Here is a 16,502-nt window from a genome sequence, read left to right as displayed (position 1 = left end):
TTTCTGAGGATAGGGTTCCATTTTCTCCCCAGTGAAAAAAAAACTGATGTGGGAATCCAGAAGTTAAATCTGGCCTGTTAACTGTAATACTTCTGTGAAAACCAAAGGAAAGGGGGAAAAGCGGTATCTGGGTCTTGACCACATGGTGAGTGCTTTCATGAACCATGACAGACAAGTATTTTGCAAGGGTTTTTCTAAACATTATACTGAGGTTTAATTTACTTTTGTTTGTGGGTTTTAATTAATTCTAGGGTTTCTTCTGTCTTGCAATAGCCATTCAGGTATCAGCAGTAATAAATGGAAAGTAATAAATGAAAAATAAACAAATATTGTAATGCATTCTTAAAAACTTTATTAGTGTGACACAGGTTCTTAGTACAGACTGTGAAGTACAGTCAAAAGTCTAAATATCCCCTATTTAAATCTCCGGGCTGTCTCTGTCTGCAGTGCTACATACCAGAGTCAGATTTTGGTATGGAACATTGGCATGGCCTTCCTCTTCAAGCACATTGAGAAGCAGTACACACATGAGGAGAGAATAAACCACATGGAGGCACCTGGCCACCTCTGTGCGAGAGCCCGGTCTGCAACAGGCTTGCAAAAGGCACTTGCGCCTGTTCATTGCAGAGCAGGTGAACATGATGTTCCTTGAAGCACAAACAACTGCCCTACATTCCCTGCTGGAGCCTGAGGAACAGAGGCGAGGACTAGAAACAGTGCAAATTAAAATAAAATATTAAAATAAAAAGGAGTATGCCTGTTGACCTGAACTTCTCTGCTAATGCTTGTGTACCTTTATTTCCTTTGCTGTGATGGTAATTGTGGCATTATTACACTAGGATTTGTATTTGTTCAGTCCAGGAGACTCCTGAAATTACAAAATAACAGTACAGATACCACTGGAAGTAGAAACTTAGAATTTGTATCTGGTGTGTTTTTCTTGTTTTAACTACAATTAAGGCATCATCCAAAATACTTACTACTACATGTGCTTGATGAAGCAGTTAATCCCCAGTTTTTCAGTCTTTAGCTACCACACCTTACTTACAGTCTACCAGGAACTGGCTTGCAGAAAGAATGCACAGCCAGGCTGAGGATAACTAAAGCTCAATATATTCCAGAATACTTAATGCATTCACTGCAATGTTAAAAATGCTAACATATACAAATTCTTCTGAGATTTACAGGCACTATGTGGAGATTATGTGCAAAAGTCTGCAGTTTTTTTTTCTTTGGCATTGCTATTGTAAAATATAGTATTTCTTGCAAATATAAAGCATCCTTTCCCTCTGAAAACTGAAGAAAATTACAAAAATGTCTAAGTATATGAGTGTAATAAAATTAATGGCTGAAGTGGGGCAAAAAACCCCAATAAACCCCAAACCTAATACAACTTAGTCCACTACTGGGAAAAAAAGAAAATATGGAAAAAGACCAGCAAGTTTCACCATACAAAGACCACCCAGCACAACCATGCGTTTTTTGCATGAGCTTTTGTTCTTCAGGAATTATTATCCACCAAGAGAAAGAAGGTGTTTTATGTGATGCACCAAGAGCCTGGGGGAAAGAAAGAGGAAAAAAAGTTAAGAGTGCTCATCTGCTTTGAGAAAAATGTCACAAAATAAATCTGGGATGAATTATCAGACAGAAAGAAATCTAGGAAGACTTAATATCACAAGGCATTTGGTATTGTTTGAAAGTGATACTGCAGTGAGGACAGCTGCCTGCTGCAGACAGCAGTAATGATACATCTTTATCTTGCTCATTTGAGGTTGGTTGCCAAATCTCCACATAGGATTTTGCCACATACAGTCAATTCTCCTCCCAGGGGAGCCAGGACCACCTCTGCAGCCCAAGAAAAGCAGCTCCCCTCAGGTTCTTCAGGGTGCTAGAGCTGGGACACTCCTGGCTGGCATGTGGTACATGGATCCGGCCCAGGATGTGCTTCAGCCTCTCCCCTCCATGCCCCAGGAAACCCCCCAGCCTGAAGCACATGTATCAAACATTGAGGTGTAGTTAAGTGAATGCCCCCATGAACTAACAGTGATGATGAAAGACTCCAATTACTCTCTCTTACGTTACAGGTGTGATCAAGACAAGTACAAATAAGTATGTGGCATCAGGTGGAACATGTGCATAGAAGGAGGTTGTACTTGTGCCAGGAAAGCTGAGAGCAGAGCACTGAAACCTGCTCTACCTGCCAGTTTATCTGTGGGGATTTTTACACCTGCTCTGCCTGCTGTTCTGAAATTAACCGGATGCAGAAGTACTGTCAAGAGTCACTGTCCTAAAGATAAAAACAAGCAGCTGAGATGTGCTTGTTCTTCAGTAGTCTAAAAAGGTCTTACAGTGGAAGCAGAATGTCATGCCTTGGAATCCTCAACTGCAGAAACCTAAAGGAATGCACCTATGTATAAGTACAGACATAGGGTGTGAATAAAAAGTAAGGCTTTTTCTGCCCAGGAACACTGAGCTTCAAAGTCATTGCAAGTGTGTGTCTAACAGTGTCTCTAACCATGTCTAGGTTTAGTAAAAGGCTGTGAGCAAAACTTGGCTTCAGTAACACTCGCATGAGTTGTCTTTGCGATAAAGAGAAGAGAGAGGAAGAAATCTTACCCAATAATGTTAACGTTAGCTTTAATGTTAATGTTTAGCTTGTTTTCTGCTTCTCAGATTTGCTGCTGGAGGGCTGTCCTTTTGCCTGAAGAGCAAGAGAAGCGTAACAGTAAGAAACTGCAAACTACGTTTCTGAAATAAAAGTGACAGATACTTTTCAGAAGACACAGTTCAGACATGAGTATGATCTGCACTTAAAATGCAAAAAGTTTAGTAACTGTATTTGTAACTTCTGTTGTGTCTATATATTTTAATTTTTCCATGAACACTTTTATCTTTCAGATATGTCCTCTTCGTATTCTACTTCTGAACATCCTTTTACCCATGCTAGTGATCCAGTCACAACTCAGAATATTAAAAAATACATCCTTCTGAAAGGGAGTTAAAGACACACACCCCCCCCCCTTCAACATAAAAAATTGAAAAGCATTTCTGTTGTTACACAAAGGCATGTATACCAATTTCTAATACTGAAAAATGACATTACTTGAAATGTGAAACATAAGATTTCCCAAGCACATATTACCATCTGATTCAGGCACCTACCTGCATGTATCCTGTGAGAGAATGTGATGAGAAAAATCTATTTTCTGTATTTCTGGATGACAAAGGCCAAGCTAACCTTTTTTTTTTTTTTTTTCTTAAGTATATATAGAATCAACTGCCTTCCTTTTCCCACCAGATTCATTCTGCGTATTTCTTTATAAATAAAGGTAGGGCTTTATTTTTTTTTTCACAACAAATAATAATAATGTAAGAACAGACATGTGGTTGAAGGTGTATACCCTAATCGATTTTAGACTGCTGCTATTTAAAAGAGAAGAGATGTGGATCTAAGGCAACTGCAGGCACATGAAGTGTGACTTTAGTATCAGCAAATATGGGAATGAAGAGCTTGTGGAGCATGCACTGAGACCCCTGTAGAATACCATACTTTCTCTGAAAGAAACATATTTTAGCCCCCTTTTATTGAACATTTTCCATGTAGCAGAAAGGTGCTTTTCCCCTATGTATACGCTTACAAAAATAGATTAAGTTCAACCTATCCATGTAAAATTCTCCCCAGAGTAACAGCCATGTAATAGGAATCCAAAATCCAGTTGCCCGGGTTTCACATTTATAGTGTATGATAACCATGATTTTCCATATTATAATACATATCTTTCTACCGTTTTAGGGTCTTTGGGTTTTCCTTTAGCCTGCGGGGTTGGCTTAGTGGTTTCCTTTCCACTTCTGTCCTACACTCCAAAGAAAAAAAATAATTACAGTTACAAATAGAATAGAGAATTGATGGCTCCTACTTCAACACCTGCCATAACACATTTTTTTAAATGCAGCTGTTAGGGTAGGAGAGAGCCCAACACAGGATGCATGCAAGTAATTACTGCCACTAGTCCATGGCAAGGTGGAATCTGGAGCTTCATTTAATACTGGGGAGATGAGAGCACCAGAAAGGATACTGAGATAAAAAAACCTGGTATATGGGCATATTTTGTATTTACTACAAAGCAATAATGTTGCAACAGCAGATTTAGCAGATTCAGAAGTTTATAACCAAACAAAACAGCTCTTTAAACACCAACAGTTTGCCTTAAGCCATCTGAGGATTTGTTGTCAAGGTAAGCACCTGGGGAAGTACTGCAGAGGCCAGAATAGCTATTTGGAAACACAGGTATTTCCTCCCAGGAATTACATCTGATGTTAACTTCAGTTTGCAAACTGCTGCTTTTTGACCCCCGGGAGAGGAACAAACACATCATAAAAGCACAGATAATCATAATCAACATTTTAAGTATGCACAAACTTGTAATTCACTCTTGGTAACTGGGTTATGCTTCCATACTTGTGTCTATACAAGGGATTTAATTTTTAACTGCTAATATACTGGTTTGGCGAAAGATCAAAGATCTTGTAACATCAAGCTTTTTTTTTCGTTTCTCCTTGCAGGAAGCAGGCAGGGATAGGCTGGCAGAAGTCAGTAGCATGAGAGACAACAGCAGGCGCTTTACTCAGCTACAAAAAGTACAAAAAGTATTCATCATTTAAAACCATGTGTATCATTCCCTCTGTCTGCAGGTGAGAGATTAGGGCATAGGACAAAACACATCACATCACAGAACCACAGACTGGGTTGGGTTGGAAGCGATCTTAAAGCTCATCCAGTTCCAAACCTGTGCCACAGTCAGGGACACCTTCCACTAGACATGGTTGCTCCAAGCCCCATCCAACCTGGCCTTGAACACTGCCAGGGATGTGGCAGCCACAGCTTCTCTGGGCAACCTGTGCCAGGGCCTCACCACAGGGAAGAACTTCTGCCCAAGATTTCATCTCAATCTCCCCTCTGTCAGGTTAAAGCTATTCCCCCTTGTCGGGTCCCTACAGACCCTTCCCCCCTCCAGGTTTCCTGTAGCCCCTTTAGGCACAGGAGCTGCTCTAAGGTCTCCCCTTAAGGAGCCTTCTCTTCTCCAGGCTGAACCAGCCCAGCTCTCTCAGCCTGTCTCCAGAGCAGAGCTGCTCCAGCCCTCGCAGCATCTCTCTGGCCAACTCCAGACTCGCTCCAACAGCTCCACATCCCTCTTGCATTGTTGCCCCAGAGCTGGACACAGGACTGCAGGGGGTTCTCCCCAGAGCGCAGCAGAAGGGGAGAGTCCACTCCCTCGACCTGCTTCTCATGCTCTGAGGATGCAGCCCAGCACACAGGGGTGGTTCTGGGCTCAGGCACACATGGCCTGGTCATGGGGAGACTCCACGTATCAGAAAATCTTCCTTTTTCCAAACATTTAGTTCACAGCAAGATGCATGAAACTTCTATCACAGTAGTAAGACAACCACTTTGGACAGCATCTTCCAAAGAGGCTAGCTCAAAACCTAAACTGAGCTACTCCAGAAAGTGAAACTTCCATAGAGTAGTGAAAAACTGTTTATTTTCCAAGTTATTAGAGAAAATGTCCTACCTTTGAGTTCTGTGGTGTGTCAGGAGCCCTTGCACTAGTATCAAAGTCACCTGATAGGGCATCGATAGCTGCAGAGTCATCCACTCGCTTCTGCAATAATTTAAATTCTGAAGTCACACAATATGCAATACTTCCCACAGTCAACTTAATGTTTCAGGGATTTACGTCTGCTTTAATTATACTTCTCTTAAAAACAAAACAAAACAAAACAAACAAAAAAAACCAAAACCCCCTAAAACCAAATTATACCTGGGCTCTACACATACATTAGGACAGAGATGTCTATTTGAGGTTTACAAGACACAGTTTCTTTCAATACTGTACCTGAACATTCACATCATTAGTTGCATATAAAAACTATAATTATTGTTAATCTTCACAGAAATTTTACTATTCACAAAGTTACTATTACTTACTCCATTCAATAGCATTTATGAGAACCTGCAGTGAATCATGCCTTGAGCCTACAATGACACTACTTTGGAAAACAGGTCAGAGGACACAGCATACAACAAAGCAAAGATACCATAAATGTTACCTCTGGTTCTCTGTGTTTCACACTGCCCTTTGCTGTTTGCTTTACTGGTTTACCCGTGGGAAGAAAAAGATTATATCCTCACTTTGAACTGCTCAGATCAGGTTTAAGATACACGTATACTTATATATGACATTGGGGGTTTACAGATCATGAAGAAAGTTGATTTCTTTGTTTCTTGTGCTATGTACTCAAAGACAGTTCATGGTATCTTTTCATAGCCTGTTACATTTACAATATCATCTTTCTATGCAGTCTACTGGAAAAGCAATTTTCTGATCCAAAACCTACTGATCAAAACCTACTTTTTCTTGTTTTTTGAATTAAATGCATGCAAGGATATACAGAGCTACTCTATCTGTAGGATATTTACATGTTTAACACAAATACGAAAATATAGTACCCACTTCCTCAGCTTCCCTGTTCTTACAAAACCAACAAGGACAGACTGGCTCATACACACAGATTTATGGTGTTGCAAGTCCAAACTAACAAAGTTAACAAAACTAACTTTTCCTTACCTGCTCACCTGACTCCAGAAGTTCCTGATAATCAGGTGGGATGGTATCATCTCTTTCTCCAAGTTTGTCTCTGTGTTCAGATTTAGCCTTTTCCTGAAAGCATTTAAGTTTTTAACAACTGAATACTTATGATAGAAATATTAGCAAACAGTAGTCAAGAGTACGCAAATAAACTTGGGACAGAACCTTTTTTAAATTTAAAATTTTTAAACTATCAGAAAAAAACATATATATTTATTTCACTATGAAGTGTGTTTCATGCCTGAAAGTTTTAAAATTACTAGCTCTCAGTAAGTGTACCCATTTAGTAAGTTAGACATACGTAAACAGCAGCATGTCAAAATAAACAAAGAAGTCATGTCAGTTTTCAGTTTTGCTTTTCAACAATATGGCTAAAAGAAGTCATTCCACACTTCTCCGTCAAATCTCATCCATGCACTGTATCTTTAAAACAAAGCCAATGTTCCTGCAATGTCTTACCTGTGAATGCATCCCAGTACCTTCAGCAGAACACAGGCTATGTATCAGCCTCACACCCAAACTGATCAAGAGTGGCCTACGCTTCTCATCAGACTTCAAAGCCAGGCTCAGTTTCAAATCCAACACAACTCAAAGCCAGAGCAGCACAAGCTCTGGAGACTCCATCAAGGAGGGAAGCATTCCTTTCACTACATTTATTTTTCAATTTAAGCTGCACAGCTTTCTGACAAACATACCAGAAATGTACCAAACAAAACACCTGGTTTGCATACAAGTAGGTTTTTAAGCATACTGTTGAAGAGTACTTTTGTATTTGTTAATGAAGACATTTTAATTATTTTTTTTTTTATTTTTTGAACATAGGCATTTTCCATGCCTTTTATAAGGAACAACACATGAAGAAAGCTAGGCTCCCACAGCTCCACTGAAACACAGCAGCTGGTGTGAGATACACCACATCAAGCATTCACTCCTCTGCTATAGCAAGGGACAATGCTGCCCAGGCTGCCTACTGCCTATTCCCAAGGCAGCCAATAACCTCTGCACAGGAACCTGTCTGAGATTAATCTTCTTCTAGATTCCAGACTGAATTTATCAATGAGCATCTTACGGTGGGTTTGTTTTTTTTTCCCCAATAGCATCCTTTTTCTTAATTATTTCAGTTTACAATTTACTATTATGCAGAAATGTGCCTGATTTTCTTACTACAGGCAAGATCTTTATACAAGTATATGAAGAAAGACTGAATGAAGACAAAGCAAGCAGAAACAAGCAAGTTAAAAAATGGGACTGATTAAATGAAAACGTCTGTTGATGAACTTGTTTTTTATGGGGTTATACAAGTCCAAGTTTGACAAAAAGAAGGCTACAAAATTAATTTTTTTGAACAGACACCATAGAAGACACCTGGAAAATAATTAGAATAACAATAAAAGGCACTGAAACCAAATTATTGCAAATTTCCTGTAATATTTCAACACTCACCCCTAAGTGGCTAACGTATATTTATCTAATTCAACATTTGTCACAAAACACACAAGTAATCCAGTTGGCTCAAGAGTGGCTGATATGCCTCCATTTAGGACAATATAAAAGTATGTTGTTTTTTTTACTAGGAATCTTACTTCTGTATCTAAAATGACATACCATATGCTCCTATAAGTGTGTAAGACATACTGCAGTATTAAAAAATATATATAAAAAAAAAAAACAAAACATCCAACAAGTAAGGTACCTCAGATTTTGTTTGTTTGGGGTTTTTTCTTCTGTTAGGGTTTTTTTTCAGTTGTTTAGTTTACCCACCAGATTGCACAAGTTTCAGAATGTCTTCTGTTACCTTTACTTTGTCCACAACCAGTTTGTTCTCATCAGGGACAGGTTCCCTCTGTCCCAGGGAATCAGACAGGAGATCCAAGGCTTCATCCATCTCTTTCCCTCCCTAACAAAGTATAAACATATTCATGAATGCAAATCTGCTGTAAAAATAATTCAATTCACCAAGCTAATACAAGTACTGACTAATGAACTGTCAACTAGTGAACAATGACCAATCAGCTCTCCTTTTGTAATTACAGTGTAGAGCACTACTGGGGAAAACAATTACAGAATATTTGGACATACAGAAAACATAATTTCAAGAAGGGGTTATAGAATTTATTTTAATGACTTTCATTACACATAGGGCTAAACGATTTAATGAGAACAGTTCTATGAAAAGACTGGGTTTTGGCAAATGCCACTGATTTTGCAAACATCATTATCACTGCAGATTAGCTGTTAAAGAAATGTCAATCTGAATTAAAACCCATTAACATTTTTATCTTCACAATATATATCCTCTTTTGCTAATTCACACCAGCTCTATTCAAAAAATGGTTCGGAAAAAAAAAGCCCTTAAAACCAATAATAACCCAAGCAGGAGGAGCTTTATAGTCCCCTCTCAAATTAGGCTGGAAACACTGGTTAGTGCACAACTGCACAGATCAAAATGGGTTAAAAAATGATCCAGGCAACATGACAACTAAAAGCAAGGAAGGGAAGTTCTGGTATTAAAAGAAGGTGCTGGTGCTGCCTGTCCCTTCTTTAATCTTGAACTCCTCCTTTTAGAAGCTTAACAAATGACTTTGCTGCTATGGTGATTGGTGATGGCTACACTATTATTATTTTAAATGTTCTCATAATGTTCCTTACCTAACCAGGAAAAAAATGGTGTTCTGCTAAGGGCCCAAGCCTCAAAATGAAACCACTTGCGCATAGGTAACTACCTGCACTGACACACAGAAAGGAAATGCAGACATCCTACGATGTGCTCTGTAACTTTGTCCAGAAATTCGTACTTTCTCTCCCCCTCCCCTCCCAGGGGGAACATTTTCTTTCCTCCCACTTGCCATTACTAGCAACAAATTGTTTAACTGTGCAATAGTCTGTATTAATAAAACTGGTCAGATCATGCTTCCATCTCTCTTAATTAGTCAATTCTGAATTTCAGAATAGGATTTACAGAAAAGGTTGCTTACAGAGGTAGAAGCTAGAGGAGCTGCTGAGCGCACTAAAGAAACTGTAGCAGCAGAGACAATGTCGGAAGAACCTGCAGAATTTTTGACCTTCTTGGTTTTCTGAAACAAGACACAGCATCATTACTAACAGAGAGGTTTAAAATAAAAACATACATCAAATTCCATGCCTCCAAAATGCAATACCTGTCCTCTTTATTTCTAGGACTTTATTTTTTTTTCAAAGCTCTACTTATTTCAGATTGAAACGTCTTTCTGTGAAGCACTGCACAACTGTTTTGCATCTCAGTTTGCTCATGTTCAATCTTCCATCCCAGCTACTGGGTTAAACCTTGTCATAGCTTAAGTCAGAGACAGGTTTAATATACCTTCAGAGGAGCTAAGACTTCACCAAGCCCATCTATATTCTCAAATAAGACTTTTAAAATTCTCAACTGCAAAGCATTACTTATGCAAGCAGCTGTTAAAAGATGACAACTAACTTATCTATTTTTTTCCCTTATTATTAAAATACTGCTCTCCTATTAATTTGTTGCAAAAATATTTTAAATTTTAGTTACTGAATTTGATTAGAGAAAGTTTACATGAACTTTTGAGGAAAACATAACATATCAATTGATATCAATTGAAAATATCAATTGATATCAATTGAAAATATCAGTTGAAATAATCTGAAAATAAACAAATTTTCAGAAATCAAATATACTCACCTTTATTACAGTTTGTGTAGGTAGTGGTGCAGATGGAGATGGAGAATAGGAAAATCCTTCTGACAAACCCTCTAAAAGATCATTTTCACTCATAGGCTAACATTAAGAACAAAAAGAAGAGGCTTGTAAGCATTTTCATCTACTAAAAAGTGAGCAGGTAACATAGTCTATCTCCATTTTTTAACTGAAAACTGGGAAACCTTACTGACATTTGGGTAAGTAATTAATGAATGAAACACTGAATATTCACTTTTTTACCTGGGACTTTTCTTCTGGTTTTGGTAAGAGTGGTTTTCCTTCTTTATCCTACAAAACAAAAATCCCCATGTATTATACCAAGCAATCTTTAAATGACTTTCAATACAAGTACTCTGAGAGCACTCAGCAAACAGAAGAGTATTACACAAGAAAACGACCTAACTAAGCAACCTCTTCCATCTGTTGCTGTTACTCAAAGTGTCATCTAATAAATCCAGGTCCTGTAACTTCAAAATATCTGAGTGCTGGAAAGTGATTCAGTGTGGGATTCTGAGCTTCCCTACTTAATGTTTCAATTTCCACAGAAATAGCACAAGTAGTAAACAAAATACCAGCCTCTATCAACATTGGTAACAATAATCCTGCACACAGATTTCAGAAAGGCCATTATCTTTTCACAATGGCAGCTGTGGCAGATGTTGTGCAAATCTTGGCTACACCTAAACTACCCATTTATGTCAAATGAGTCATGTGGTGATGTCTGCAAGCATACCACCTTGAAGCTTTGAGCAAACACAATTTACTAAGTACTAGAATACAGAAAGCTAATGGAAGATTTCAGGGAACTAATCTCAGCCTTAATTATTCCTGTGTAGGTACTTACATCCAAACTACTTCTGTGCCTATTCAGGCATCTAATGATAGATGTCAGATATTCAGAAACTACAAACAGAAATTTTTATATGCTAAAAAAGTGGCTGAACTAAACACCAACATATAAAAATGAAATGGAGTTTCAGTTTCATCTATGTATTCTTAGGAACGGAAGGAAAGTAAGAGTAAGATAGCACATTAAATAAACTACTTTTGCTTCTGTTAATCTGTACTCTGGAGGAATTGTTTCTTCATCTTCACCCAGTTTTTTGTGTTGCTCCTGTTTGGTTTTCTCCTGTGAAGGCAAAATCAAAATAATATAAATAAAACCAAACAACTACATTCCAACAGAAATGCAGATGAGCAAGCTTTTGAGGTCTTTGGTCTCCTGAGTCAAATTAGTCTTTCTAATCCAACTATCAGATAAAAACCTCTTGAAAATTAGAAGAAAGCCTATTCTCTTGAGAAAGCCTTTAATTCTCTGCCTGTTTCCTCCTATATATATCAGAAGTACCTCTACCTATTTCAATGAAGATCAACAGAGTTAAGTAAACAGACAATCACAGACCAATCTAAAATAGATTTATACCCGAGTCTTAACTCTTGACTTCTTCTGAAATCCTCTCAACAGCTGTCTGGGCTGTGTGCAAAGGAAGGCTGGACAGAGAAATCTGTAGCCAACTTCAAAAAGCACTATCCTCTTATGTTATGTTAGAAGATGGCAACTAGAAAAAGGTAGTAAAGCCAACTTCGGGAACTTCTATTTGATGGAGTTCCAGCCCACTCAAAATGCTGTCCTTCCTAGTTTTGGCTCCAGTCAATACCACCTGGGCCATGGTCTGGGGTGGCAAATGGGGGTATTTAGACTGGGACTATGAACAGCATTCACGGAGAACACACATACTTGAGTGTGTTGCTTAAGGCTCCCTGTTAAAATAACAAGATAAGTGGCAAAAACAGGTTTATGTATCACTTGTAATTTAAACAACTCGTCATGAATTTGGTGCCTTTTGAAAGAAGATTGCTACCTCTGATGTACCTGTTAATTCTGCTTTGGTTCAGCAGTAAGACACTAAACAAATGCAGTTTTCAGAAGCTGAGGGAACTGTTGTATTGTAATAGGCAAAATTATAAGAAAATATACTCCCTCTGCTGAAAGCCTACTAGTACTTCCTAAGCAGAACACAACTGGTTTCATAGGTACATTTTGTTTTTTTTTTAAAAAAGAAAAAAGTTAAAAGTATTACCTCTAAATTATTTCTAGCCTGAGGAAATACAGTAACACTGAAGATAATTACATCAACAGTCCATTTTTTGAGCTCTGATTCTTTCTCTACCTTAATTTTGTCCACAGCAGGCTTCTTTTGATCTGGATCAGGCTCCATCTTTCCTAGGGTACTGGATAAGGCTTCCAGTGTTTCATCTGCCACTTGGCCAACCTGCTGGGGTATTGATACAGTAAAAAACAATTCTTACTTTGCAGTTCAGCTGCAGCTGAATAAACCTGTTCACATACAAGCCACACATTCCTTAAGGTAAAAACTGGTAAGTAAACCAAAAAACAGTAATGCTTTTTTCCTTAATTGCTTTCACATACTTGGAATCTCCTGGGTTCAAGGCATAAGGAAACTTTGTCAGAGGTTGCTCTGTAAACAGGCATCTCCCTTCCAAAGACTTAATCACAGCTAAAATGTTCCACAGGGAGGTTGTTTGTTTTGGGTTTTAATAAAATCATATATATTCTGCAAACAAGTGCAAGAATGTCAGCCTTTAATGTCATTTTCCTTCAAATTATTCAGGAGGACAATTGTTATTTTTTTTGTAGAAACTGTCTTTTCCTGCAAGTATCCATTATGTTCACAAGCAACATCCCTTTTACAGCAGTAAGTGCTAGAATAGACCACAAGAACTGTCAGTTTGACTTCTTCTGTTAAGAAGGTCTCTGATCTTCCCCATTCAGTTTGCGTTTGACTTTATTTTTTGTTTGTCTGTTTGAAAGCACACTGCCTTTGTGGCTTACCTCTAAGGAGGATTAATATAAAATACTGAAACAAGCATCTTGAAAACATGGTATACCATTGCATAAATGAAGCACTGAATTTCCAGCTAAGACTACTCACTGAAGACACAGCTGTTGCAGCTGAAGACTGCAGAGTGCAAGCTGTGGCACAAGGGACTGCTTCATCCTCAGTAATTTTTGCAGCCACAGAATCTGAAGGCGTCTGAAACAGAACAATTACACTACATTTTACTGATTATGCTCAGAAACCCAAAAGGTGGCTGTTAAGTGCCCTCCCCCCCCCCCTTTCTTTTTAATACAGTACAGACCAAGAAAGAAAAGTCTAAATTTAAAGGCAAAAACCCCTCAGTTAAGGCCTAACTGCCAATCCTCCATGCAACTGGGGGTTGGGGGACGGGACCAAAAACAGAAGAAAATATTTTTAATGAAAGAATAGTAACATCATCCACTCTTAGCAAAACTATCACTGTCAGCATCTTCACTGAACTAGAGAGACATACTTTGGACATGCTCCTGGGATTTGATGGTTTGGACTGTACTGCAGGCTGGGCAGAGCACACAAAGTCTTTTGAAAATTCATCAATAAGATCAGATTCACTCAAAGGCTGCAAAAAAAACCAATCCCATGTGGTAGAGGTGACTCACTGCCTGGTTTTAATTTATCTTTCCAAGAATTTTATTTCAAGTACTTAGAAAGCATGAAAACTTTTGTAGTCAACACCAAAATAATCTTTCACATTTATGTGCAACAAAACAACGTGAGTTTTGTGGTGCATAAAGAAAGAAAATAGCTTTTCAGAATGAGTCAGTTGCTTTGTTATCAAAAGTCAGTACAATGTAAAGAACATGATGTTCAATACTGTTTACACGGCTACTGAAAGGAAAAAGGAACCTCTTAGCTAGAAAAACAGATATTTAACAGAACAACTTACAGAACCACTACTGAATTATATTTGTGTCTCTGACTGATAAAGATGAAAGAGCACAGAAATATTTATTCTCCTACCAACCACTTAATTCTTCTGGCATAAGATTTCATGATTCTGAGTTCATCTTCTGCTTTGGTTTTGTACTGGACTTCAGTTAAGCCATGAACCAACCTCCTTTAACTCATGCCAAGTTCCTCTTCTGGAGCTTTTCTGCTTTTTGTGTCCTTCTCTTTTGTACTCCCTATGAAACAGGAATGCTTGTCTCCTAAACATCAGTGCCTGGCTCCCTCAGAACTGTTCTCCCTTTTTTTCCTATGACATGATTGGCAGGTGCTCCTTCTGTGCAGCTCTATCACAACACCCACTACAGACGATTCCATGTCTAAGACCCAACACACGAATTTCCAGAAATGAAAAGTCTTTACACCACTGCCTTTGCACTCCTCGGTATTTCAAGCTTGAATAAGATAAACGAGTTCACATTCCTGCTAAAAGGCATGGTGTCACTCTTGCTCAGATTGATCCTGACTCATTTCAGAAGAACAGGGGTTTACTGTACTTATCCAATTTGGCAGCTCTCATCAACTCACAGTATTTGCAAAGTGAAGCCCCGTTTCTTCAGTGCACAGTTCCTTTGCTTTTCCCAATCTTTGCTTTCTTCCTGTGCATTTTAAATTTAAAAAAAACCTCTGTAAGTTCCAATCTTTTCATTCTATCTTACACATCCTAGGCCACAATGGATACTTTTTGCAAAGTACAAGTTGTTCTTCGTGATTAGGAAAATATTCACAGTGGCTTTTTCCCTCTTTCCAGTCATGTTCCTTTATATGTGATGACTAATGAAAGGGAACTGTCAAGAAAACAAAAGATTTTCCTGCCTTGCCTCTCTCTGTCCTTCAACAATTCCAACAGACTTCTACAGAATACCTTAAACTAACACCCCACACAGCTTTTGTTTGCGTCAGCAGTTATTTCTGTAATTCTCTCCTGTGTCAGTTATCTCTAAACTTTTTTCTTACTGTTAGCTCTTCATTCGCAGCCAGCAAATTGCAAGAAATCCAACTTTCACTTGACACTTCAGATCAGCAGGTTTTGTGGAAGGCAGTAAACACACAAGCAGACCAAGAGACTTACATGATGGCAGAGAGAGAAATGACAACAGAGAAGGAGAAAACAGGGTATCTATTCACACTCTCTCAACATTGTCAGTTTTCTAACCTTAGGTTTTTCCTCAGGCTTTGGCAGTGCTGGTTTTCCATCTTTATCCTAGAAGTAAAGGAAGTATAATTGACATTTTTCCATTGTTTTAAGAAGTTCCATGCTTCAGCAAAGTAACATAAAGTAAATGATCAAAAGAACGCATCAAAATGTATCAAAAGGAATGTGACCAGCAGGATGAAGGAGGTGAACCTGACACTCTGCTCTGCTCTTGTGAGACCCCACTTGAAGTACTGCATGGAGTTCTGCTGTTCTCAACATAAGAGGGACACGGAGCTGCCGAAGCAAGTCCAGAAGAGGGCCACGAGGGTGGTAAGGTGGCTGCAGCACCTCCTGTATGAAGACAGGCTGAGAAAGTTGGGGATGTTCAGCCTGAAGAAGACTTGGAGACTTCAGAGCAGCCTTCCAGTATTTGAAGGGAGCCTACAAGGATGCTGGAGAGGGACTCTTCATCAAGGACTGCAGCAATAGCACAAGGGGTGATGGTTTTAAACTTGAACAGGGAAGTTCATATTAGGTAAAAGGAAGAAATTCTTTACTGTGAGGGTGGTGAGGCACTGGAATGGGTTGCCCAGAGAAATGATAAATGCCCCACCCCTGTCAGTGTTTAAGGTCAGGTTGGACAGAGCCTTGGGTGACCCGGTCTAGTGTGAGCTGACCCTGCCCATGGCAGGGAGGTTGGAACTAGATGATCTTTCCAACCCAAACCAGTGTATGATTCTATGTTACTATGATAGACACAAGATGAACTCAGTAACATAGTTACAGGAAACCCTCTAAACAGGGCAAATTCTTACATAGCCAGGTAAATGGATAAAACAAGCAAATACAATGTCAGCACAAACAGGCCACGAGACCAGAAAGAGTTCATTCCTGTCTGGATCAACATGCAGCAGAAATTAATTCCCTAGTAAACTATCAAGAATTCATCTAGTAGTAAAAAAGGCTTTGAGTGCAAAGGATAAACTTTTGCGCTTAACAAATAGGGAGTTAAATCCCACGTCTGTAGTCAGGTAGTCTTGAAATCTCTAAAAAGAGGGGTAAAACTGCTCCTTTCACAACAATGTTAACATCCAGCTCTAGCAAGACCATTTTATATAGCAACCTTGGTAACATCAGTTAAACTGTTGCAAAACCTTCCAAATCTGAACTTT

At 38.7% G+C, this 16,502-nt stretch overlaps 1 protein-coding gene across 12 annotated transcripts in view; it reads right to left on the bottom strand.

The window, feature by feature from the left end:
* Positions 1-335: 335 nt before the first annotated feature.
* Positions 336-16,502, bottom strand: part of CAST (calpastatin) — a 66,158-nt gene continuing 49,991 nt past the window's right edge. For 8 of the 12 annotated variants that reach the window (XM_061445336.1, XM_061445332.1, XM_061445333.1 and 5 more), the window contains 15 exons: positions 15,349-15,396; positions 13,702-13,806; positions 13,302-13,403; positions 12,519-12,623; positions 11,393-11,476; positions 10,588-10,635; positions 10,330-10,425; positions 9,623-9,721; positions 8,443-8,544; positions 6,617-6,719; positions 6,109-6,152; positions 5,571-5,660; positions 3,786-3,859; positions 2,617-2,701; positions 336-1,557 (listed from right to left, as the gene is read on the bottom strand). In XM_061445336.1, the coding sequence (XP_061301320.1) occupies positions 2,644-2,701; positions 3,786-3,859; positions 5,571-5,660; positions 6,109-6,152; positions 6,617-6,719; positions 8,443-8,544; positions 9,623-9,721; positions 10,330-10,425; positions 10,588-10,635; positions 11,393-11,476; positions 12,519-12,623; positions 13,302-13,403; positions 13,702-13,806; positions 15,349-15,396 (1,158 nt within the window). In that variant the 3' untranslated portion in view covers positions 336-1,557; positions 2,617-2,643. The remainder of the gene's footprint in view (positions 1,558-2,616; positions 2,702-3,785; positions 3,860-5,570; positions 5,661-6,108; positions 6,153-6,616; positions 6,720-8,442; positions 8,545-9,622; positions 9,722-10,329; positions 10,426-10,587; positions 10,636-11,392; positions 11,477-12,518; positions 12,624-13,301; positions 13,404-13,701; positions 13,807-15,348; positions 15,397-16,502) is intronic. The other 4 variants (XM_061445328.1, XM_061445339.1, XM_061445329.1 and 1 more) reach the window with 4 other exon arrangements.

This window comes from Pezoporus flaviventris, unplaced genomic scaffold (genome assembly GCF_033815535.1).
Source record: "Pezoporus flaviventris isolate CSIRO_AGI_PZ_B2104156 unplaced genomic scaffold, CSIRO_AGI_Pfla_v1 ptg000004l, whole genome shotgun sequence".
Classification (NCBI taxonomy): domain Eukaryota; kingdom Metazoa; phylum Chordata; class Aves; order Psittaciformes; family Psittacidae; genus Pezoporus; species Pezoporus flaviventris.
The sequence above is the reverse complement of the archived record's forward strand: the minus strand, read 5'-3'. Positions and strand labels throughout refer to the sequence as shown.